Here is a 26,415-nt window from a genome sequence, read left to right as displayed (position 1 = left end):
CATAGATCGTGATACAGACGAGCAAATCCTTTCTGTCAGCGCCTATAATAGTCCTTGTCAGCTTCACAATATATTGTTGTAGAATGTGATCCACTGAGAGCTGAGCCTAGGGCTGAGCTAAGCCAAGCCGGGCTGTGCTCAGTCAGGCAGAATAACGAGGTCAGAGTTTAGCCAAGCCAGAGCCGAGTCAAGACCGGGCCGAGCCGTGCCGGGTCCAGCCAAGTAGAACGGAGGCGGAGCTTACTAGCTATATAAGCTCGAACATTTGTGTAGAAGAGCAGAGCTGTTCTGGGCCTGTTCATTGCCTGTTACTTGATTATTCTTGTACACCTTATGAACTAAGCAGAAATACATGTATATGTATAAACTCATGCACCGAGTCTTGTACTAGTGGAGGAAAGTGAAGGTCGCACAAAAACCTTTACAATACACCATATCACCGGAATATTTAGTTCAATAGCATCCATGCTGTGTCTAGACAATCACGGTCAATCTTGCCTTGGGTTCAGTGCCTTGACACCATGTTGTATGTTAGCTTGTTAGATGTTATTGGTTGGTTATATATTTGTTAACAACAGAAGCATGCTAAAAAGAACAACCAGTTTTCTAGCACGAGTATTCATGAATGCCTTTGCGCACGTCACGCACATACGTATTTCCGAATATAACTGAAAGCGAAACTAACTAAACGTAACCTAAATATAACAAATCCTGATATTCAATGACGATGAATTGAGGACTATCATTGTGAATGAATGAGGTCTTCGGTTTGATCATAAAATAATTATTGGGCTTATCTAGCAATAGCTGTAAATGGTTCCAAATGGTTGACCTTATAATGGTCAACGTGTTCAGTTACAGTTTTTATTTGTTAAGGTGATAGAACACACAGCAGCATGCTACGATCTTGGGCCGCCATTACTAAAAAAGTTGGCGGGTTTTGACGTTTGGTTGCCATTATCCAATCACAGTCTGGAAAATCCTTGTCACAATGGCAACAGTGATTGACTTGTTTATTGTGCCTCCACCCTTTGATGAGTATGTAATTTAAGCATGAAAGTATATAAGAAATGACGTTACAGAGTGCAACATGCAAACAGACAATATATAGGGTAAATGATGGGGAACTCCTTGCACGCATCATATTTCAAAAGTTGAGAAAGAGAATAACAACTCACAATTGAGTTAATATGCTCGCATACTATAAATGTAGCCTGGGCGTGACTCTTTTGGGGGCTGGGGGGAGAAAGATATGGCTCTCGTTCTAACCCACCCCCCCTCTCCCCCCCCCCCCAAGAGAGCCATACCCAGGCTACTATAAATGATGCATCTCGTGAGTTTTGCCAACAAAGTTTTAGGAGTTGCTTACACATTAACTAGAATCGTGATGGGTGTGGCTTGGATTTAGTGGCTTGGTTATAAATGACACGCCGCGTGTCATTAATAGCTATGCTTGAATCGATATGGTAAACATTGAGGGACGTATGCGTCTATTCGTTAGGTACTCGTCAGATCGTATTCGTCAGATATTAGCCAGGTCACTGCTGAAACAAAGTCGTCTGGGCAACTTTTCTTGTAAGTGCGTTTTCATTTTGTTCACACATAGCATGATCGATTTTCTTGCACGATTTATTTCTTTCGTGATTTGTAGTGGTGAACGTTCATATAAACTGGTATTTAACAGTGACTGTTTTATGTATCTGTTAAAAATGAATGGCATCGTGTTCGTTGACGGTTGCATAATTGTCAATAAACTTTAATCGACTTCGGATATACGTACACCTGCTGTAGCAGTGAGGTAGCAATTCGCATCCTTGCTTTTCTTTAAGAGCTACATCTGCGTGCTTGTATATCATGAACTAACGTCGTATTTTTTTGATATGCATTTAGAGTATCTGTCTTTTTACTGGTCGGAAGAAACTTTCAAAAATGTCACAGAGTAGCTTATGGGAAGTTCGTTCCTCTCCTTCACAGACTGATTCTACCAAAATCATTCTTGTAACAGGTGGATCCGGACTTGTAGGTAAGTTTGGATTGGTCAAATTCAGGATGTGTTTATTCACTCCCACAGGAAATTTGATCTCATCTTAAATATGTCTTCAATTTTACTACATAGTTTGGGCAAAGCAGATTAGTAAAATCTAAAATGTTAATATAGTAATTACTAACAGTAAGCCTATAATTGACTTAGGTTACAATCATTTTCAACTAGATAACCTGCCGCTCGTGTAGATTTTCAAGTCAAATTCCTACACCGCTTCCACGACAGTAATCTGTGAACACGTTCATTTAGGATAATTGTCCTTTATGCATGCAAATGCATATCATTGAGTTTCTATCAGATACATCATGGCGCATTTATATGGAAAATGAAATTTGTAAAATTGTCAATTGAGTCCGGCGTTGCTTGTAGTGGGCCCGCTTTTTCACATGTTACATTAGCCATAGTCTGCTCTAATAACTCTTTCATCACACGAAAATGTTTTGACGTCGCATAGCACTAATTGCGGTAAAGATTATTCGCAATGCCAGAAGGCAGTCGATTACTTATGCTTATACTTTTATAAATCTCCGATCGTCTTGCCATCTTGCTTCAAACCATGATTAAACTTCTTCAAAAGAATTGCTTTGTACAAGACTCGAGCTCATGAGATTCAGTATAGTAGACCGACACTTCATTGCCTGCACCGATTGGCTAACGGATTCATTGTCACATTTCAACTTTGCTGTCAAACAAAAACACCAGAACTATCCCGCACTGACAGAGTTTCATCATAAATGTTGCCATAAAATTTGATTTTATGTAATTAAAAAAGGAATTTTAAGGCAATGTTTTACAAAATAGCTGAATTGTTAGTTTTGTCATGCTCAAAGTGATGTAACAATGATTTCAAACGCTTATGTTCAGGAAAAGTTTACCAGCTTTTACCAGATAACCGTATCAAACATTATTACGTATCAAACACAAATAATTTTTACAAGCCAGAAAACTATATTTTTTAATATTTCGACAAAGTTCACTGTTGATGTTGTTCAATCTAGGAAACCCTTTTTTGAGACCTGCTCCAAAATTGACGTACTTAAAGAAAGCGCCATAAGTTTAAAAGTTTTGAAGTGAAAATTCTTATTCTAACTACCTAAATTAACGTATGAATTTATTCAAAACTGGCGGTCAATGTATGAGTGTTCAGCAAACAAAACTAGCAGTCAATGTATGAGTGCTCAGCAAACAAAACTAGCAGTCAATGTATGAGTGTTCAGCAAACAAAAATCTGGAAGTTTAGTTTTTATTAGATTATCAACCATAGTGAACAACAAATATTTTAACTAAGTACTTTTCTTAAAATTTGTGCATTAAAAGACATAGTTTTAAATTATAAGCTTCTATTTACATGAATCAGTAAAAAGATTCTTATATAGGCAGTAAAATCATTTTTGTTTACCTTAAAAATGTCAAAACTGAGTCGGCTGCTCACATGGACAGGTGAGGAGAGAAACATTAACATTGTCGTTGATACAAATTACACTAGTTATATTAGTTCCAAACTATAGTATTGAGTCAAGTAAACTTCACAGCTCGTTCGTCTACGGTTTGTTTATCTGACAGGTAAAGCCATAGAGCATGTGGTCTCAACAGGTGAGTGTCGTGAAGAAGAGAAGTGGGTGTTTGTTACAAGCAAAGAAGCTGATCTCAGGTGAGTTTTGTCGAGTTACATTAATCTTGGTTTGTTTAAAATGTTATTTAATAATTTACACATTCTTATAAATTCTAGAGTTGCCCCGATTTTAATATCGGTATCGGTGCCGATATGGGTGTTAAGTATCTAAATCGGTATCGGCCGATCTTTTCTTAAAAAATCGGAAACTTCAGATACTTTTTACAGATAAACTATTTAGCAGAAAACCGTATTTTAGCCTGCTACACTAATAAAAAAATCATCAGCTGCAAGTTTCTTACTTTTACCTAATGAATTCCGGGCCTGTCACACAATCTATTTCATGTCTATAGCCTAATACACATCAACACAGCTAAGAAATCTTTTGGCTTTAGTCAGGACGTAATCACCAAGTGCGGTATTTCCCAATTACCGCGATATGATTTATTGCAGCCAATCACGAACAAAAACACTATGATGGGAAACAAGAATGCGGTGTAATATTTCTATGCGCTAGCATTACGAAAGTAATTTGAGCAGTCGATGCATCAAGTTATCTATCTCTCTTGATCCTGATGATATGATGTATTGTTTGCATCGCATAAAATAACTTCAGTAGCCTATCGGTATTCAGCCTGTTCTCCATCATCTGTGGCAAGTGAGTCCTTCAGTACGCCAGGCTATATCGATAGTGATGGAAGATAAAGACGTCTCTCTGAGATAATTGAATCACTAACGGTAGTTAAGAAAAATATTTATTTGCTCTAAACTTGTACAGGCGCAGCAGTTCGTTCAGCAGTAAAAGAGAGAGACTTCATTATCACAGAGATACTAACAGTAATTACCATTATTAATAGCAGATTACAAGAAACATGGACTGTTTTGTTACTAGATGCACGGTATGTCATAATGTCAGTATGTGACTATATATACATGTATATTTTTTACTATGAATACAAACAAATACACCAGTATTTATATTTTCTTTGCTTAATAAAATTAACAATTATCTATGCAAGACAAAAGATCTGAATCGGATTATTTTTTCAATAAGAATCGGTGTATTGGATTGTTATCTGAATCGGCTGGTGAAATTAGAATCGGGGCATCTCTAATAAATTCCATGCTGGTTCATTCAATACCTGTGACTCTCGCAGTATCTGATTTGAATAGCTTGAGGAACTATCAATCACCTTAAGGAACTATATAAATGCAGAATAGCAAAGGTTCTATGTAATTACTGTTGTTTGGCTTGTTTATAGTCAAGTGAAACATGGTTAGGCTATAATGCAATTTTTTTTACTGATTCTTGATCAAATTTTTTGCATTAAATGTAAAAAATTAGATAACATTTGGTTTGATAAATACCAACTATTATTTCGGTCATGTTGTTGTACATTCTGTCAGGTGAATCATAGTACGTGATATGTTCACCTTTAGACTAGCATAATATATTTCAGAAATTTTAGTTAGCTATGGAGTCAAGATACAATCAGTGTTTTAGTTGCCTTGAGCAATTGATGTCGAGGTACAGTGTGACAGTTGCTGAGTCATCAGCTCACATAAACTCACCTTCCTGACCAGTTCTCTGATATTCTCTGATAAGTATGTCGTGTCTGAATTAGCTCCACATTTTATTTGATACACTTTTTGATATGATATTTTACATCAGCTACAGCTCTGAATCAGATGCTGTGCTAATTATACTTGATGAGTTGTCGCTACCTATCATAGGGTTGGTATCAATGTGCGCATTATATATTGAAGCACAATTATTTGCCCTTTCTACAAATAGTCTCTTCAGTATAATTAACTCTACAAGTTTCACTTTTAGCCTTTTTGTCACTTAAATATTATATAAGCTTTTCTATCAAAGACCGGTGCGCCATATGCGATTTGCCAGTAGAAAAGTGATATTCTTTATTTTTATTCTTGAACGCCTATTCATTCTTTTTTTGTTAATTCTTTTCTAGACATTTTAATCAATCAAACTGAATCAATTTAAATTTTTATCATTCTCTTACTCACTATTACTCTGAAATATACTTACATCTGTCCATAACCGCCCTTGAATTCATCATAATCATCATAATCCATGTATTAACTCCTGTGTCTATGTCCTGTGTTTATTGACAGAGGTAAGTATATTTCAGAGTAATAGTGGGTAAGAGAATGATAGAAATTTAAGTTGATTCAGATTGACGAGAATGTCTAGAAAAGAATTGGGAAGAAATGAATGAATAGGCACTTCAGAAGGAAAATAAAGAATATAACTTTTCCGCAGGCAAATGGCGCACCGGTCTCTGATACTTTTCAAGTCAAAATTCTTCTTAGAGGTCAATGCAAGTCTGTGAAACGGTGAAACCTCAAACTTACAAGTCCACTGTGTATCAATGATCAACACTGTTATAAAAAAATTATGAAATTCTTGGCGTGTGGCACCATTGCAGAGTAGGTGCGTTTCGCATTAATTATTAGCCTATCTCTATGCAGTATACCATTAAACCTCTATTTGAATGCCTTCTCTATTTGAACGCCACCTCTATTTGACCGCCAGTATGGGAGAAGGGTTGAAAACTAGAGCGCCACCCTCTAATTGAACGTTGTCACCATTTGACCGCCACCACCATTTGACCGCCACTTTAAAGGTTGACTCGCAACAAAATTCACATTACAGTTATTTGGTATCATAGGATTCACCATGTCTAACTCTGTTGTGTTGTAGGTGCAAAATATATAATAATGTGATAACAAGCTCTTAAAAGCTAAAAAAAGAAGTTAGTCGCAGCCACACGAGACCGCCGTAGTTTGGATTCGCTTTCCAAAACGCCTCAAATGGGCCGTAGCTGTTACAGGATGGTTTCTGTTTACACTTTCATGCAACCTCATTCGTCGAAATATTTTCACAAATATACTTCACGCATTCAATAAAACCATGTCTATTGTTCTTACGCGTCTGTTTTATCGTCATTGTAATGCTGTCACTTTTAGCACTGATATCTTATAACTTACCGTAAAAAACGATAAACTTTTTAACCTTAGCTCGAAGGAGTACATATCATTGTTTGATAATCGTGACGGGCCTGTTGGTTACCTGTGATAATCGAAAAGTGCTGCAAAAATTATTTGCAAAGTATTGGGTCACGTGATCAGATTACGACTTGACGATTGAATGATGCCGAAACAAAACTGTAAAGTAGCGAGCATCTATATTTGATACAGAGACTTTGGTAAAACCCGAAGTGTTTGTCATAAACTAGTGCTACGATATGTTTTATAGTAAGCTTTTTATTGGCCTTTCAATACACGTGAGAACATCACGTGACAAGACGATAATCAAACTGTAATGACTACGGCAGATAAATAAACAGATTCCAATCTACGGCAGCTTTTTGTTTTTGAGCTTTTAAGGGCTTGTAATCACATTCCCACATATTTGGCACCTACAACACAACAGAGTAAGACATGGTGAATCTTTTGATACCAAATAACTGTAATGTGAGTTTTGTTGCAAGTCAACCTTTAACAATCTTTGATCTGTATGAATCCATAATATCAAGTGATCAGTCGAAAATTGTTCACAAAATCGTAATAATAATTAACTGTTTACATCAATAACAACTAATACTTTTGCTGTCCAACTAAAAAGCTTTTTGTTTTCTTCGTTGAAACTTAAAACATAAAATAGTAAATAACGGTCTCAGGCCAGGCTGGTAACCAAGTAGTTACTTGGTTAACATGATTTTGATACTTCTAAGCACATGTATATAAAAACGGTTTACATTTAGGATGATAGATGAATGACTAATTTTAGGCTGAAGGTTGCATTTAGTGAGCAAAACTTTTATTTATGTTTTGCGCCTGTTCTACATGCCACGCGTAAATGTTTTGCTCGGCCAAAAATTGTTTGGATGCTAATTTCGACTAGTTCAGCAGTGCAGTAGAAGGGTTGAGGTCAGAAGACATGGTGAAAGGTATTGGACAAACAGAAGATGTTCGTTTCATCGAAAGCAACAGTCAGAATGCAGTTGACCGAGCACACGGTGCAAATGTTTTTGTTTTTAAACTTTAATTTTTGTATCTGCATGTATTATAAGTATGGTTTGTTTAAGTAACTTGCTCATGAATATATATTTCTAACATTTGATAGATTATCATTTTATACCGTAAAATATTTAATTGTACGCCGTGGCACTCTATTTTTCAACCTTTCCTTAATAGTGGCGGTCAATTGGAGGCATTGTTTTAATAGAGGCTGGCGGTCTATTTTTCAAATGGCTCATCAAAATTTTCGAAAAATAAATTAAGCCCTATTACGGGTGAAGCAAATGTCGCCTATATTTTGCTCTCTTTTTTGGTAGAGTGATATTAAACCTTTTGTATGCAATGAATCTGCTGACTTACCTCAAACCTATCAAAGATCTCTTAATGAAGGTGCATCGAGAATTATAACATAATCAAGAAATATCTATACCAGTTGATATCTATTGCATGCAATTAACCTGCGATAATATTACAGTCTGTGTCCTTCTTTGAAATTTGTTGGCATTTTTAATTTTCATTCTGAATTGAATATTTTTATTTTATATCTATATTTAACATTGTTGAATAAAATCTCATTGCACTTATTAATATGTTTGCTACAGTTTGCAGCCAAAACTAGCTTTTTATGTGCAATAGAAAGCTATAGTGCACATACACTCTTTTTCTATTTAATAACATTCCTGCGGCCATCTTCCAGCACATCAATTATATCAGTACTTTTATCATATATTTCGGTACTTCAGAGTCTTGGCTTTCGAATAAGCCTATGTTCAATACACAATGAATAATGAATAGAACAATGAAAAACAGGGTGTCAAAAGTATGTCCTGCAATAAAAAACACTTGGTTGTGGTTTCCACAATGTGATGTCATAAATAGCATTTAGTCTTAGGTCATCGTACCCTTTCGCTGCCATTGAGGCTGCCCTTTTCTTTGACAATCAGTGCTCTTAAACCCAAAGAGCACTAATTAGGATTTTAGATAATCAACAATGCTAACATCCGACCAATATAAACACATGTTCTGGGTTAATGGATTTCGGGTGATTGTTAGTTTGCTTTTTTCATCCTTTCGTTCATTTTAAACATTTATAGTAAATATTATCACATCGTTTTATATGGTGGCATTGTTTGTCCTTTGCCGCCTTTAGCACCATTAGTTGTGGAAGTAGTTGCTGTTGTAGTAGTATTATTATCTGAGGAATTCGTATTGCTTCCCATGTTGCTGTTTAAATATGATTATGCTTCAATAAATATACTGTCGTTGATAAAGGTGATTAAATTGTGACCTGCAGTGGCGTGGTCGTTGGACCATATGTAAATTGCAAGCCCGTATTCCCTGGGGCGGCTGGCCGGCTGAGCTGTCCCAACTTTTTAGGAACTTTCCGTGGCTAAGTACAGTCAAACTCGAATAACTCGCCCTCGGATAAAATGTACCATTTCATCTCAAACATAAGGTTAACTCGAACGGATTTGTTTGGTCCGTTCCCACGCAATGATAAATTGCTTCAGATAACTCGACCTCAACATCATTTATTCGAAAAGTTATTTGCCCAACGGCTATGGATACGGTTTTTATCGCTGTAAAATATCACTTTATTTCAAGCCATAGAGACAAGTATCAACTTTTAGTAGTTAACGGCTTTTATAAAGGTTTGCAAAATATCAAGTTTTAATAAACATCCGCTTGGCCATGTCCCATCGAAAGCGTGGAAACCTCCGTATGAACTTAAAATAAAATCGGCAAAATTATCTTTGTTAAAACGCTCAAAAGAAAAAGATGTTTTTTTCTGAGCTTTTTAACTGCGGTCAAGTTTTGCCTATTTTAATTTAAAAACGTCTCGTCAGTCACATCACCTAAAACAAAACAAATCTCAAAAAATAGAAAAATGTTGATACTTTCCAATAAAATATTTTAAAACTTCACACGGGGGGCTGGCTGAGGCCCTACATAAGAAAAACCTTTTGGGGGCTTACACCGCCCCCTCAACACCCCCAGGTGTTCATAACTAGTCGCCTAACATTAGCCGCCCCAACTTGCAACCAGTGAATACAGGCCTGGTAAATTGCACTCTGGCGAGGTCACGCAATGCTTGAAATTAATTAGCCTCAGTCATGCCCCTCAACATCACAATAAAAAGAGAGGGCTAGTGCATAATATCATCGAGAAAACATAGTATGGTGCTTGGAGTCTGAGCCATTTAGCATAGAAATAATCTGTACAGGAAAAGCTATTGACACTGATTCCTTTGTCATCTTCATTAGTTTTCTGGAGTTGTCCTACCTTCGCCTGCCACTAGCGTCATTATTGTAGTAGATAAATAAGCAGTAAGAGCACACAACACCGATTATAAAAATTGTGATGTCATAATTTGCGAGCCTATACCATTGAAAATTTTTGTGGTAGAGCTCTAGGAACATCCTATAAACACCAACCAATGTCTGTCTCACCATGTCAAACAATGGCCCATTTGAAAGCCGAAATATTGAAGAACCTAGATAAGCTTAAACAGTACTGATATAATTGATGTGCTTACATGGCTCACAACGATCGATGCTCATATGTTAAAATAGCCACAAGCATGCTATTAAATAGTATGCTATTTAATAGCATGCTATTAAATAGCATGCTATTAAATAGCATGCTATTAAATATACATACAACAAATATATTTTCTTGAACAAGTGACATAAATGAACCATACTTATCTTATATGCAGAAACAACAAAATAGAACTTATAAAAATAAAAATTTAAAACAAAAATATTTCCATTGTTTGCTCGTTTAGCTGCGTTTTGATTGTTGCTGTCGATGGAGAAAACATCTTCTAGTGTACCTTCCACAATATATTCTTGTCTCAACTCTTCTTTTGCACTGCTGAACTGGTTGATATTAGTGTCCAAACAATTTTTTAGCTGAGCAAAACTTTCACGCACTGCATTTAGCACCATTGCGATGCGTAAAAATTTGCTCGCGAAATTTAACCTTTGGTCCAAAACGGTTTTTATATGCATATCTTTCGAAGTATTAGGACCGCCTTTAACAAGGAACTACTACTAGCTTGAGACAGTTAGTAATTATTTCTATGGCGTTGCTTTTCAAGTTCTACCATCGTAAAGTTGAATCGGTTTTTCTATATGTACATGTACTTCGAAGTATCAGGACCGCGTTAAGCAAAGTACCACTACTAGCCTGAGACAGCAATTATTTCTATAGCGTTGTTTTGAAAGTTATTCTACCATCGTAAAATTTAAACCGTTTTTTATATATAGTAGACTGCTTTGAAGTAGGAAGACCGTGTTAGCCAGAGAACTACTACTAGCCTGAGATCGTTATCGATTATTTCTATGGTGTTACTTTTAAAGTTTCAACAACAAAAAACGAAAAGCTTTAGAATTGAACAACAAAAAAATTAATTGTTACTGGTATAAACGATTTATTATTAATACGATTTTGCAGGCACTTTTCTCCTGATCAGTTGTTATTAGGGGCATGTAAAGCTCAAAGAATGTCAAAGTGGACGTCAAATGGAGGTGGCGTTTAATTAGAGAGTGGCGCTCTATTTTTCAACTCTTCTCAGGGTGGCGGTCAATTGGAGGTGGCGTTCAAATAGAGGTAGCATTCAATTAGAGGTTTTACGGTAACTTATAACTTTGCAGTTTTATAGCATATTATTTGACAGCATCATTGCAGTAATCTGATCTTACAATAGATCGGCGCTCGTAACTCCTCTTCTATTGCACATAAAAAGCTAACTTTGGCTGCAATCTGTAGCAAACATGTCAATGAGTGTAATGAGCTTTTATGCAACATTGTTAAATAGAGATATAAAATAAAAAAATGTTTTCAAATTTAAAATGAAATAAAAATTGCAAGCTCCAACAAATTGCAAAGCAGTACACAGGCTATAATATCATCGCAGGTTAATTGCAATGATTTTTTGGAGAGATATTTTTGGGTTTCTCAATGCATATTTATTAAAGGTTGACTCGCAACAAAATTCACATTACAGTTATTTGATATGAAAAGATTCACCATGTCTTACTCTGTTGTGTTGTAGGTGCAAAATATGTGGAAATGTGATTACAAGCTCTTAAAAACTCAAAAATGAACAGAAAATTGCAGCCACACGAGACCACCATAGTTTGGATTCTCTTTCCAAAATGGCTCAAATGTGACGTAGTTGTGAGAGATGGTTTCTGTTTACACTTTCATGCAACCTTTTTCGTCGAAATATTTTCACAAATATACTTCACGCATTCAATAAAACCATGTCTATTGTTCTTACGTGTCTGTTTTATCGTCATCGTAATGCTGTCACTTTTAGCAGTGATATCCTATAACTTACCGTAAAAATTCGTTTAATTTTTTAGCATTAGCTTGAAGGAGTACATATCATTGTCTGATAATCATGACGAGCCTGTTGGTCACTTGTGATAATCGAAAAGTGCTGCAGAAATTATTTGCGAAGTATTGGGTCACATGATCAGATTACGACTTGCCGATTAGACCAAACCAAAACAAAACTGTAAAGTAGCGAGCATCTATATTTGATACAGGGTCTTCGGTAAAACCCAAAGTGTTTGTCATAAACTAGTGCTACGATAAGTTTTATATTGAGCTTTTTATTGGCCTTTCAATTCACGTAAGAACATCACGTGATAAGACAATAACCAAATTTCATGCCTACGTCATCAAAATAAAGAGATTCCAATCTACGGCGGCTTTTCGTTTTTGAGCTATTAAGAGCTTTTAATCACATTTCCACTTTCCACATATTTGGCACCTACAACACAACACAGTAAGACATGGTGAATCTTTTGATACCAAATAACTGTAATGTGAATTTTATTGTTAGTCAACCTTTAAGAGATCTTTGACAAATTGGAGCTAAGTTAGCAGACTTATTGCATCCAAAAAGTTTAATACAGCCCCACTGGAAAAAAGAGGGCAAAATATAGGTGGCATTCGCTTTGCCCGTAAAAGGGCTAAAGTTATCTTCCTAAAATTTTGACGAGCCATTTGAAAAATACAACAACAGCCTCTATTTAAACGCCACCTCCAATTGTCCACCACTATAGCAGAAGGGTTGAAAAACAGAGTGCCATGGCGCTCAGATTGTTCAGGTGCTCAGTTTTGGCGCTCATGTTACTGTATTTGCCAATTTTATTAGGCCAGGTATGTTAACTCATGCTCTTTCTATATCATCCCACGACCAAACACGAGCCAAGCGAGTGTTGGGAGCTTTATGATAAATGCATATGTGCACACAACTCCCAAAAATTATTTATCAACGGCCATACCTAAACCCTTGTACTGAAATCCCATTAAAAAATTTAACAATTTTTGTGTGGAGTCGTTTAAGTATAATACTGATACAAAACACATATAAACCTATTTAAATGCATGTATGTTACCAAGTCTTTGAAAAGTGTAGACAATATTCTAAAACTTACCTATCTGATCGGATTATACATAAATAGAAAGGTTAGTTTGGCCTAAAATTGCCATTAAAACCTGACAAGCCTTGTTTAATCAAAATTAAAACTGGCCAACAAAACGTCCATAAAGCCGTGCGACAGATGGTAGAACCATAAAGCCGTGCGACAGATGGTAGAACCATAAAGCCGTGCGCATTTCACGAGAACAACGTGCACATTTCACAGTCTATGGCATTGTCCAATTGCCGAAGGTTTCTGTAATAAACGTAGAAGTACTGAAAAGTAATCGTTTTTTTCTTGCCGATTTTAAAGATAACTCTGACATTTTAGACACCTATAATGAGTACTTAGGTATTCCAACTGATGTCCAAAGCAGAGAAAGTAAAAGAAAGGACGATGATATTTTTGTAATGATTCTTATAAGATTATTACAGTATTTAATTATAAGAATAATCATTCGAATTTACAAGATTGAAGTATATAGTGACCGCTAGTGTGCAATATGTTAGTGTTATTATTTTTCTAAAGATTTTGTTGATGATACTACGGCCATGCCCAATATCGCGTTACTGCCAAGCCGTTTTTAATATCTGCCAAATTAAGTGATAGGCCTATATTTTATTATAGATATACAGCTATTTCTATGACAACCAGCTAAAATCTGTTTAGATTTTTAAATTCAGCATAATTTTTTGGATGTAAATACAGAAATATAGATATATATCACAACTTCTTGATATTGGTAAATGTAAACAAAATGGTGCATTGGTTTTCGTTTCTCAAACTTTAACACCAGTTTTCTCAGAACTATGTTTTCGCATTAATGGTAAACATGCATTCAGTTTATTGACCATAAAATCTGCTGTAATTAAGCTGGAATCAAATTTATTTTTGCAAAATAACTGAAAATTTTTCTGCTTCTGCTAGTGTAGTTAACTCTAAATCTCACACACCCGACTTAACCATGGTTTCTGTGACATGACCCATTTCTTTATTTTGCTCCAGTTTGCAAAAAAAACTTCCAGACCCACATGAATGCTAATGCTTTCTTTCTGTTACAGATACTTTCAAAACCATTCTACATTCAACACAACCAACTTTCAAACTGTGTATATTACACAGCAGCTTGCCATTTTACTTCTAATATTGCATTTCTCCTATTGCAGCGGAGAGATATAGATCTTTTCCTGTCATTATTGTTGTTTGTTGTACATAATAACACCTAGTACATTACAGCTACCATTGCAGTTCTCCTATTGCAGTGCCATTTAACTGCTAATATTGCATTTCTCAACCAGCAGTACCTTTTCTTTTTTCAATTATCACTCATGTCGTGGGCTGTATGACAGGGGAATTTTTAGTTTATTACAGGGTTAGTACATAGTTATCAGATTGGAATTTGTACACATTAGCAAAATATTATACAGTTCTACTGATATGACTGATATTTTTTATTCCATTCCTTCTCTGGTCTGTCTAAAGTTGAACCAGCTCTGCAATACTATAGGGGCTGTCATATCGGAACACAAGTCTAAATTCTTATGATGTGTTATTTACATGGTAGCAGAAGAGGTGGCTATCTGGGTCCATTCGTCTTACTGTAAATGGTACCACCGACAAAGTCTGTCACAAGTAAAAGCTGCAAGCATGTGCCCTCCTATGCTCTCACTCATGAGTTTCTGTTGTTTTTAGCAATGCAGATGCTGTCAAGAAGCTGTTTGACAAAGTGAAGCCAACTCATGTTATCCATTTAGCTGCCATGGTTGGAGGCCTTTTCAGAAATATGAAATACAACCTTGATTTTCTGGTAACATACCATGTTCTCGATTCGATTTTTGTGTGTTAGCAGTAAAGGTTATGAACATTACGAGGTTAGAGGATACAGCTACTGTCTATTAATGTAGGAAAAATACATCAACAACCTTGATTTTTTTAATCACCTGTGATTGGTCAAATTCTGATGCTTAAAGATTGACTTGCAATAAAATTCACATTACTGTTATTTGGTATCAAAAGATTCACCATGTCTTACTCTGATTTGTTGGAGGTGCAAAAGACGTGGGAATGTGATTACAAGCTCTTAAGAGCTAAAAAACGAACAGTTAATCGCAGCCACAAAGCCCACGGTAGTTTGGATTCGCTTTCCAAAATGGCTCAAATATGACGTAGTTGTTACAGGATGGTTTCTGTTTACACTTTCATGCAACCTGATTCGTCGAAATATCTTCACAAATATACTTCACGCATTCAATAAAACCATGTCTATTGTTTTTACGCGTCTGTTTTATCGTCATTGTAATGCTGTCACTTTTAGCACTGATATCTTATAACTCACCGTAAAAAATTGTTAAACTTTTTAACCTTACCTCGAAGGAGTATATATCATTGTCTGATAATCATGACGAGCCTGTTGGTTACCTGTGATAATCGACTCGAAAAGAGCTGCAAAAATTATTTGCGAAGTATTGGGTCACGTGATCAGATTACGACTTGACGATTGAATAATGCCGAAAGAAAACTGTAAAGTAGCGAGCATCTATTGTTGATACGGGGTCTTCGGTAAAACCCGAAGTGTTTGTCATAAACTAGTGCTACGATAAGTTTTACATTAAGCTTTTAATTGGCCTTTCAATTCACGTGAGAACATACGTGACAAGACGATAACCAAACTGGAATGACTATGATAAATAAACAGATTCCAATCTACGGCGGCTTTTCGTTTTTGAGCTTTTAAGAGCTGGCAGTCATATTTCCACGTTTGACACACGTTTGACAACACAACAGAGTAAGACATGGTGAATCTGTTGATACCAAATAACTGTGATGTGAATTTTGTTGCAAGTCACCTTTAAGGAGTGTTTAGACATAGATTTTATTGTTTGCAAGTCTAGTCGAGCAAAATTATTATTACTTCACGCTATTATTATTACTTCACGCTATTATTATTACTTCACGCTATTATTATTACTTCACGCTATTATTATTACTTCACGCTATTATTATTACTTCACGCTATTATTATTACTTCACGCTATTATTATTACTTCACGCTATTATTATTACTTCACACTATTATTACTACTTCACGCTAATATTATTACTTTACATTACATTACACTGTACGAACATGCATAGTACAGTACACTATATGAACATGCATAGTACAGTACACTATACGAACATGCATAGTACAGTACACTATATGAACATGCATAGTACATTACACTATACGAACATGCATAGTACATTACACTGTACGAACATGCATAGTACATTACACTATACGAACATGCATAGTACATTACACTATACGAACATGCATAGTACAGTACACTATACGAACATGCATAGTACAGTACACTATACGAACATGCATAGTACAGTACACTATATGAACATGCATAGTACATTACACTATACAAACATGCATAGTACATTACACTATACGAACATGCATAGTACATTACACTATACGAACATGCATAGTACAGTACACTATACGAACATGCACAGTACAGTACACTATATGAACATGCATAGTACATTACACTATACGAACATGCATAGTACATTACACTATACGAACATGCATAGTACATTTTCGACAAAACTTATTACAGTATTGAGTATTGAGTTGACACTGATATAGACAAAACACAATCACAAGGTGTAAAAATCTGCATAAATCTGAGTAAGACTAGGCAAACCAATTGATCTCAATATGCATGTTGTATGTGGTTGAAATAAAACCTGTTATGGTTTCAATATATAATTTTAATGAGAATTCAATACAAAGACCTCATTTTCATCGATTTGAGGTGTGATTAGTGTCTGACTTCCTATTCCGAAATGATCTTGGAGTTACAGCGCAAGTTCATGAGCTTGAAAAAACATAGTAGCGGACAATTTTTACAATGCAATGCGGATGCTTGAAAAGCCAGTAGCATCAGCTGATATGCAATATTAACTTCAAACTAATTTGCAATTGCAGTACACATGCAGTTTAAGTTTTGAAGAATGCACAGTCGCAGTATGCATGACTTGCTGGGTTTCAGATGCTTTATAGAAGTAGATCGCAGTGGCCAATTTGCAGTAGGAGTGCTGTTGCACTAGGAGTGCAGTTGCAGTAGCTGTAAATATCTACTCATCAGAAAGTCGTAATGCACCACAATATCACTGTGTACTGTGATGATGCAGCGCAGTATGCTATTAAAACGCTAAAATGCTAACGCTATAAAACAGTGTTATAATGGTTTCATTTGTTTATACAGAGAAAAAATATTTCCATTAACGACAATGTGCTACAGACAAGCTATGAGCATGGAGTACAAAAGGTTGTGTCTTGCTTGTCAACCTGTATATTTCCGGACAAGACAACCTATCCTATCGATGAAACCATGGTATGTGGTCTTATCATTCACCCTTGTGCCCTTTCTGCTTTCTGGTCTATTTTAGCCTCATAATTTGGTATTTTCTTCATACTGTAAGAAATGCAGTCCTGACCAACAACAGACATTTGTCTCTGCCCATTTACCGGACTTTTCTATGCCTTTTCGTTGCATTGTAAGCATTCTTTCAACTTATGCAGCTTGTCCCTATTATACAGTTTTTTTTCTTATGTAGTGTTTTAGTGCTGGTTTTTCCGGCTTTGCGATTGATGGAAAGTCTATGAAGTTGGATTATGTTAAAATTGATTTTGTCACTTGGAGCATCTACTGAGAACAGAAGAATCTTTGCTTTACTCGTTTGGTTTCTATTTAGTTGGTATCTATGGGTTGTTTTAGGTGCACAATGGCCCTCCGCATGATTCCAATTTTGGTTACTCTCACGCTAAGAGACTAATAGATGTGCAGAACAAGTAAGGAATCTGAGCTCTGCTATTGCATGTTTCTTATTATGGTTATTATTGTAACCATCATTATCATAGAAATGTTGAACAGTCATTAAACTTGCTGCTCTTACCATTATTTTTGCTAAAGATTAATGCAACTTGCAAGATATGGGCTTCTAATCTTTTTTAATAACGATCACTTAATTAACGGAATGAGTCAGTACAGGCTTGGAGGTAGTTTGCTAAAGGCATCTAAGGTTGTAATGATGAAATGAGCTGAAAATGTCCACTAATTGAATGTATTAAAAGTTGACTTGCAACAATATTCACATTACAGTTATTTGGTACCAAAAGATTCACCATGTCTTACTCTGTTGTATTGTAGGTGCCAAATATGTGGAATGTGATTACAACCTCTTAAAAGCTCAAAAACGAAAAGCCGCCGTAGATGAGAATCTGTTTATTTATCTGATGTAGTCATTGCAGTTTGGTTATCGTCATGTTACGTGATGTTCTCACGTGAATTGAAAGGCCAATAAAAAGCTCAATATAAAATTTATCACAGCACTAGTTTATAACAAACACTTCGGGTTTTACCGAAGACCCACGTATCAAATATAGATGCTCGCTACTTTACAGTTTTGTTTCGGCATTATCTAATCGTCAAGTCGTAATCTGATCATGTCACCCAATACTTCGCAAATAATTTTTGCAGCGCTTTTCGATTATCACAGGTGACCAACAGGCTTGTCATGATTATCAGACAATGATATGTACTCCTTCGAGCTAAGGTTAAAAAGTTTAACGAATTTTTACGGTATGTTATAAGATGTTAGTGCTAAAAGTGACAGCATTACAATGACGATAAAACAGACGCGTAAGAACAATAAACATGGTTTTATTGAATGGGTGAAGTGTATTTGTGAAAATATTTTGACGAATGAGATTGCATGAAAGTGTAAACAAAAACCATCCTGTAACAACTACGTCCCATTTGAGCCGTTTTGGAAAGAGAATCCAAACTACGGCGGTTTTGTGTGGCTGCGATTAACTGTTCGTTTTTTAGCTTTTAAGAGCTTGTAATCACATTCCCATATATTTTGCACCTACAGCACAGCAGAGTAAGACATAGTGAATCTTTTGATATCAAATAACTGTAATGTGAATTTTGTTGCAAGTCAACCTTCAAGTTATACCTACCCTCTGTTACTATGTTACTGCTGTTTCTTGTAGCCTATACTATTTAATAAAAATGCTGTTTACAAACAAGTGAGACTACTTTTTTCCTTCTTCTGGCTTATAGCTTTGGCTCACATGGTCTCAATTACTAAGAAGATTGTATTAGAAGTATAACATAGTGTGAGGGAAACACATCGCAAGCAGAGCCAGTGCCAGCGTGACGGCCAAGTGACAGGCCGGGCCAGGCCTCCCCCTCTCGCCCGGAGGGGGAGGTGAGGGAGGCCTGGCCCTGGTAGATCGGGGTGGTACTGGTGGCAGCGGTTGGATACTTAGCCCGAATCCACAACAACCGAGTAAGCACCACGAGGAGCAAACCTGATCTCGGCTGCCGACCTTGCTTATAAGCATCGATCGAGCACACCGGGGTTAGCTAGCACTCGGACGGAAAAGGCACACCGGATCCAGCTGCCGACTTTGCTGTAACATCGCTCGGACACACCGGATTGGTGAAGGCCTCGGAATAAGAAGATGTTACCGAGATGTTATTCCCTGCTATTGGCCGACCGTGCTGATGCACGCAGTCGATTCCCAATAACTGTCATACTCTCGGCTAGGAAAGAACAACGAGACATTATTCCGTGCTACCGGCAGACCATGCTGAGGCACGCAGTCGAACCCCAGTAAACAGGCATACTCTCGAACAAGATTCAAAGAGGAGTGCTGAACGCGGCACCGACCGATTGGCCGAAGTACTGGAGCGCCTAGCAATGGCCCCACGAACTGAGGCCCCCAGGCCACAGTTCAAGACCCCTCAGTACAACGGGACTGGCGACTTAGATTATTTCATCCGCCGGTTCCGAGAGGTGGCGGAGGCCAACCAATAGACGAATGGAGCCAGCCTGTTGCATCTGAGAGAGGCACTTCGAGTAGATGCCGAGAACTGCTCAGAGACAGATGAGGTTAGAGCCATCTTTGAGATGCTCCAGGCTCGGTTCGATCTCTCCCCTCGACAGGCAAGGACTCGGCTAAACAGCCTTCGGAAGACGGCGACCGCCTCGCTACAGGAGCACATCTGTCAAGTAGAACGCCTAGTGAAGCTGGCCTACGAGGACTTGCCGGTACCTTATCATGCCGACATGGCAAAAGAATTATTTTGCAACTCGCTTAATGACACTAATCTGCAGCGGCATCTGCTGGTTGTGCCCACAGTGACCTTAACAGACCCTGTGCAAGCCGGCACGAAATTTTTGCAGATCCGGCTTGAAAGGGGGAACCAGCCAGCAGTGCGAAGCATCAAGGAGCCCACCGGAGACCAGGCCGCAGTGGTCCAGGATGCCACGCTGGACCAACTCACTCAATTGGTCACACGCCTCACCCGGCAAGTACAGACGATTACGGAGAAACACACACCCCGTGAAAATGTTTCCATAAAGTGACCCCTGCAATGTTGGGGGTGGGGGAAGATAGGGCACATCTGAAAAGGGTGCCCTCGGGGTAGACCCGCTGTTCTGGGAAACGGGAAGGGGCCGCAGCAGTAGGGCCAACTACTGCCTGCACCAAGGCCCCAAAGTCTCGACCACCCGGCAAATACCAGCAGGCGAGACCCGGCCACTCCGGTCGGGCCTTGGCCCCTAGAAGCCAACAGGAAGCGAGACCGACTCCAGGACAGCGAAGACTTGACAGGCAGGGTCGTGCTGTGTCACCCTCATGGCCAGACTAGCTCGAAGTTGTCTCTCTTCGGAACTACTACAAGTCTTTGGGAGGATTGGACCCAACTCGTGTCCACAAAGAAAAAGAGACGGACCCCGGTGCCTTCAGACCCCTAGGAGGTCGAAAACCGAGGAACCCAGGGAGACAGAAGCAGCTAGCCGAACCTGTTGGTATCCCTGCAACCCGGTGAAAAGACACAAGAACGAGTTCCCACCTGAGAGACTCGGATGCCCCTGTAGGGCGGATCAAAGGAAGGGACCCCCTTCGCCTGGGGAGAAGCCTGCCTTAAATGCGGCAAGGCTCATCCCCAGCGAAGCACCGGAACCCTCCTTGCGGATATCCCAGGGCTCGGGCCCAGGAGTATCCAGACCTGTTGTAGGTACCTGTAATGCCGCCGAGCTCATCAGAGCCTGGGACTGAGCCGGCCTCACTCCACGAGCTACTTCCTTCCAGGAAAGGTTGAGGGGAAGCCCGCCAAGTTTCTGATCGACACAGGGTGCACCACGAACCTCCTGAGCAAACAGGTGTTTGATAAGCTCTCTCCGGCCACGAGGAGCTTGTTGGAAGAGAGTGACAGCCACGGCTGATGGCTCTCATGGCCGATGGGACCCGGCTGACATTCTACGGGTTTGTACGCCTGCCAGTACGACTCCGGGATGTAAAGACTGAAGAAGTCTTTGTGGTGAGTCAGATAAGCGAGGACGCTATCTTAATGATGCCCTTCTGGGTGGCTCAACAGTGTGAATTGAACTTCGAGCAGCCCGTCGTAACCGTGCGGGGTCGTCCCTTGACCTGCACAGACCAACAGGGCCGGTTGCTCCTGAGTAAAGTTCAAATATTGTGCGACGTGGTAGTACCAGCGAGGACAGAGATGACAGTGCTTTGCCGAGTCACCACGGAGATCCACTGCTCGCTCGGATTAATAGAGAGGTGCCCAGGTAGACCGCCTTTGGCCGCCAGCTTAAACCGGCCTAGGCTAAAGGGAGGCGTGACAGCTAGGTGTCTCAACTTCACGAACCAACCCTATTACTTGCGGGCAGGGTCGGTCATCGGCAGCTACACAGGAGTGGAGGACCATCAGGTGGATGACGAACCACCTTCTCTCGGATCCGGGCTTGCCTTGGGAGGCGTGGAAGCGATGCCGGGTGTAAAGGTGCCAGCCCACCTGAAGGATTTCTACGTGTCTGCTGGGAAGAACTGCCAAGGGCCGGACCAGCCGGCACGGCTGGGGCAGCTACTGGTGCGTTATCAGCACACCTTTAGCAGGGGAGACGAGGATGTGGGTCGTACCTTCGAGGTGGAGCACTCCAATCCACTGAAGGAAAGTACTCACCCTATCCGACAGCCAGCCTACCGGCTGGGGGTGAAAAAGAGGCAGAGGCCGAGCGGCAAGTACAGGAGCTTCTGGACAGGAGATTAATCGAGCCAGCCGGGGTAGCTTGGAGCTCCCCGGTAGTATTAGTCCGAAAAAAAGACGAGAAAAGGCGGTTCTGTGTCGACTATCGGCAACTTAATGCCGTGACCACACAGGACGCCTACCCCCTCCTTCGGATCGGCGTCAGCGTCAATGCCCTTTCCGGCAGCCGTTATTTTAGCACATTCGACGTGGTGAGCGGGTATTGTCAGGTACCCCTGGACGCAGACGCGCAGAAAAAGTCCGCCTTCATAACCCGATCTGGGCTCTGGAAATGGAAGGTGCTGCCATTTTTGCCACATTCCAGCGGCTTATGAAGCGGGTCATGCGTGGGCTGCACTTGAAAACACTCTTGCTATACCTGGATGACATCATCGTCGTTGCCCCGGACTTTGATACCCACTCACAACGACTGGAGGAGGTATTGCAGCGCTTGAATGGAGCTGGACTGAAGCTCAAGCCTTCTAAATGCGAGCTCTTGCAGCCACGAGTTTGGTACTTGGGACATGTAGTCAGCGAGGAAGGGAGAGCCACCGACCCAGAACAAACCTTGGCAGTCCGGCAATGGCCGAATCCCAGGGGTTTCCGCGAGCTACAAGGTTTCTTGGGTACCGTGGGGTACTGCCGGCGGTACGTGCCCGACTTCGCTGACACAGCCCGTCCGTTGAACCGACTCACCAGCAAGTGGGAGGCCTGGGCTTGGTGCCAAAAGAAACAAGAGGCCTTCGACAAGCTGAAGGAGGCGCTGTCCTCAGCTCCCGTACTGGGTTACCCAGACCCAATGCAGCGGTATATACTGGACACGGATGCTAGTAATTGCAGAGTCAGTGCAGTGTTGTCCCAGGTATAAGAGGGAGTTGAGCGAGTCATTGCATATTTCAGCAAGACACTGAATCCGGCGGAGCGGAGTTACTGTGTGACTTGAAGGGAACTGTTCGCCGTGGTGAGGGCCGTAAAGCACTTCCGGCCTTACCTCTATGGGCGCCAGTTCTTCCTCCGTACAGATTACGCATCCCTCCAATGGCTGTTTTGACGCAAGGAGCCTTCTAACCAGGTGGCCAGATGGTTGGAGATCCTTGCCGAATTCCAATTTACTCTGGAACACAGGGCCATCCTCTGACATGGCAACGCAGATGGGCTCAGCCGACAGACTTGCGAAGATTGTCGACAGTGCGAGCTGATTGAGTTACGGGAAGGAGGACCGACCCACAGGGAGTTGGCCCTGGAGAACCAACCAGGAAAGAACCCGAGTCTTGACCCGAGAGTCGCCGGGACCGCGCGCGAGACGGCCGGTCGTTCGAGCCCGCCTCTGCCCCTAGAGGCATCGAGGTCTTGCTCGAGGCCACCCCGGGACTCTGTGGGACGGCTCAGATAAGCACCAGAGAAACCTCCAGAGGAGAGTTGGCACGCATGCAGGCTGCCGGGCGTGGACCAGTGGCCTCCATGTACCTCTCTATGCAGCAGGCGACGGAATTAACCCCCGAGCAATTGGATTCGGGGAGATTCTAGCTGCGGCAGCCACACCGCAGGTTAGAAGCGGCTCACGAGATACTGAGGGAGGCCCAACAGGCGGTGAAACAAGAGAACCAGGAAAAACCACCCCTATACGCGCCAGGAGAGTGGGTGTGGCTTCGGAACAAGCGCCGGCAAAGGGGAGAAAACCCCAAATTACAGGCCAAATACGTGGGCCCTTTTAAAATCATAAAGGCTTGGGCAAACCATACCTATTTGATCAAGAGACAGGGCCAGTCCTCTATCCAAACTGAAGGCCGGCTCAAGCCTTACTATCCCTGCAGGGAAAAGCTAGGCCAAGCACCAGCTACACTAAAGCTGCGACGCGGCCCAAACATAAAAGGGGCCCGCGCAAAAAGGCAGGAGAGGGACTTGAGCTTGAGCTGGCAAGAAGGCAAGTAGAAGAAATCGCACAGCGAACGACAATAGGCAGTGAAAAGGAAAGCCAGTCAGAGTTGGCTTGGAATTAGGCGGAGCGGCTACTCCAATCCAATCAGGGATAATAGCTAATGGTAAATCAGAACAAAGGGAGCCCACCACAGAAGAGTCGATTAGTGAGGAGTTAGCAGATCTGCCAACCGACCCAGCTCAGACTGAGAGCCCTTCCCAGGCTCACCATGGGGAGGAGTCTAGGAGCCCGTACGACATAGCCCCCGGCCGGCACGAGTTACTGGGCCACCGGACAAATATGGCGAGTGGGCGTGGCTGCAACGGTTAGTAGCCAATCCGGGCCTGTCTTCAGACAGCAAACAGGCGTGTAAAGGAGCCGGGAGGGGGTAAAACAGGGGTCACTTACGCTTACACCCTGCAGCTACACAGACAGTCTCCAGGATCTCTGCACTGCTACTACTACGAACACTCTTATCGACATGGCTAGAACAGGTGAGCTCGCGAGTTTGCTATCTACCGAGCCTTACCTGTCCGAACCTATGGAAAGCGACAAGGAAGCGAGGCTGGAGGACTTGCTGACCCCAGAGGAGGAAGAGTTTGCATTCTCAAGCCAAACTGCCTCTGACCAGCCGGTAGGTGTCACCAGCGACCAAGGGACAGAGTGCTCTGGTCAGGTTGCCTCCTCGAGCTCTGCTCGAGTTGAGTCACTCCTGGTTGACACTCTGTCAGTCATCGACCAGTTTCGACCCTCGTGGATACTTGGTTTCAAATCTATTTGCAACAGCCGGGATGACACCGGTAACTCGGCCATGACCGACTCGACAGCGTCTACCAAGGAAGTACTCAAAATACACGAGAGGCTGGATTAGGTGGCCGAGATTAAGGCGGCGAGACGGCTAAGGCGGTTCGGGTCTCTTACATTTTAGAGACCAAGTCTAATCAGTCGCCGGCATCTCCCAAGCCCAATAGGAAGTCAATCGTAAGAACCGAACGTTTCGTGGACGAGGCCACTTGGGAGAAAACACGGGCCACCATGTCGGCACCCAGGACCTGTAACCTCTGTCAGGTCAAGAAAAGCACGTGGAGGATGCGGCAGCATGTCATGCAACACTTCGCTGTCTTTGTGTGCCCCTGCCGACGTCAGTACGTTTCACGCGACCAGCTGATGTCACACAGTAAGATCTCCAGAGGCGGTGAATGCGGAAGCACCATCTACCCGGTGGACGGACCATGCTGGCAGTTTTTTTTTGCACCTCCACGGATGGCCGGCAGACATGCCCATACGGGAGTGTTGGCCCACACTCACCCCACCCGAGAGGCCGGCCAGGGCTTCGACCATTCATGCAAAAAACAACCACCCTTAAGAGGAGCCACGACGAGAGAAGCCAGGATGAAAATGGCCCGCACCTAGGGAAGAGAAGGTTGGGCTCGCAGACAGACAGCCTTTCTGCCTCTAAAAGGAAAAGGAGAACTCTCCGCCGGTGCCAACCCTACCCACCAGAGCGGACTGACTTCGGAACCTGTTGGGAGAGTGGTTAGAGAAGGAGGAGCTCCGGCGACTGCGAGAGGGCCACTGCGACCGGTTACAAGAGAATGGTCGCCGTTGGCATCGGATGGTCATCCGGGCTCGAGGACTCGTTAGGGGTGCCCGACATCAAGGCCAGGATGCCCTGTTCTTGGAGGACATGATCTCCCAGTGGAAAGAGGCTCGACAGCACCGGCTCTGGGCCCAAATGTTCTCCCCCTCTGCCGTCGGTTGGATGGCCCCCATGGCCAGTCCTGGGGAGAGAGTGTGAGGGAAACGCATCGCGATCAGAGCCGGTGCCAGCGTGACGGCCAAGTGACAGGCCGGGCCAGGCCTCCCCCTCTCGCCCGGAGGCTGGACCGGCAATAAGGCAGAGTGACGTGGGTCACGTAGCCACCAACCATACAGCGAGAAGCAAAACCACAAGTGGGCGGAGCCAACAAGAACGAAGCAGATAAGAAAACAGATGCGATGGAGAGGCAGGCAGAGCAGCACAGCTCCCTGCATACGAGAGACACTTTATCCTTGTCCTTTATACTTTACCGGCTTGTGGGAAACTGTAAAAGTGGCAAGGTAAAGTCCACCACAATAGTTTCCTGAGAACCCACAATGTCGTAAATTATAAATATGAATCTAACTTCAGAAAAAATAATAAAATATTGTTGATTATTGATTGACAGTCTATAAGATTAAGGTATGTTTTTGTATCAGTT

At 41.2% G+C, this 26,415-nt stretch overlaps 1 protein-coding gene across 1 annotated transcript in view; it reads left to right on the top strand.

Annotated features, from left to right (window-relative positions):
- Positions 1–1,554: 1,554 nt before the first annotated feature.
- The window catches only part of LOC137408734 (GDP-L-fucose synthase-like), a 45,374-nt gene continuing 20,513 nt past the window's right edge, over positions 1,555–26,415 (top strand). The window contains exons 1-6 of the mRNA XM_068095314.1: positions 1,555–1,575; positions 1,891–2,023; positions 3,608–3,695; positions 14,834–14,948; positions 17,413–17,541; positions 17,926–17,999. Coding sequence (XP_067951415.1) covers positions 1,930–2,023; positions 3,608–3,695; positions 14,834–14,948; positions 17,413–17,541; positions 17,926–17,999 — 500 coding nt within the window. The 5' untranslated portion in view covers positions 1,555–1,575; positions 1,891–1,929. The remainder of the gene's footprint in view (positions 1,576–1,890; positions 2,024–3,607; positions 3,696–14,833; positions 14,949–17,412; positions 17,542–17,925; positions 18,000–26,415) is intronic.

The sequence above is a fragment of the Watersipora subatra genome, chromosome 11 (assembly GCF_963576615.1).
Source record: "Watersipora subatra chromosome 11, tzWatSuba1.1, whole genome shotgun sequence".
NCBI lineage: Eukaryota > Metazoa > Bryozoa > Gymnolaemata > Cheilostomatida > Watersiporidae > Watersipora > Watersipora subatra.
Note: the sequence above shows the minus strand (reverse complement) of the source record. Positions and strands in the feature narration are given on the sequence as shown.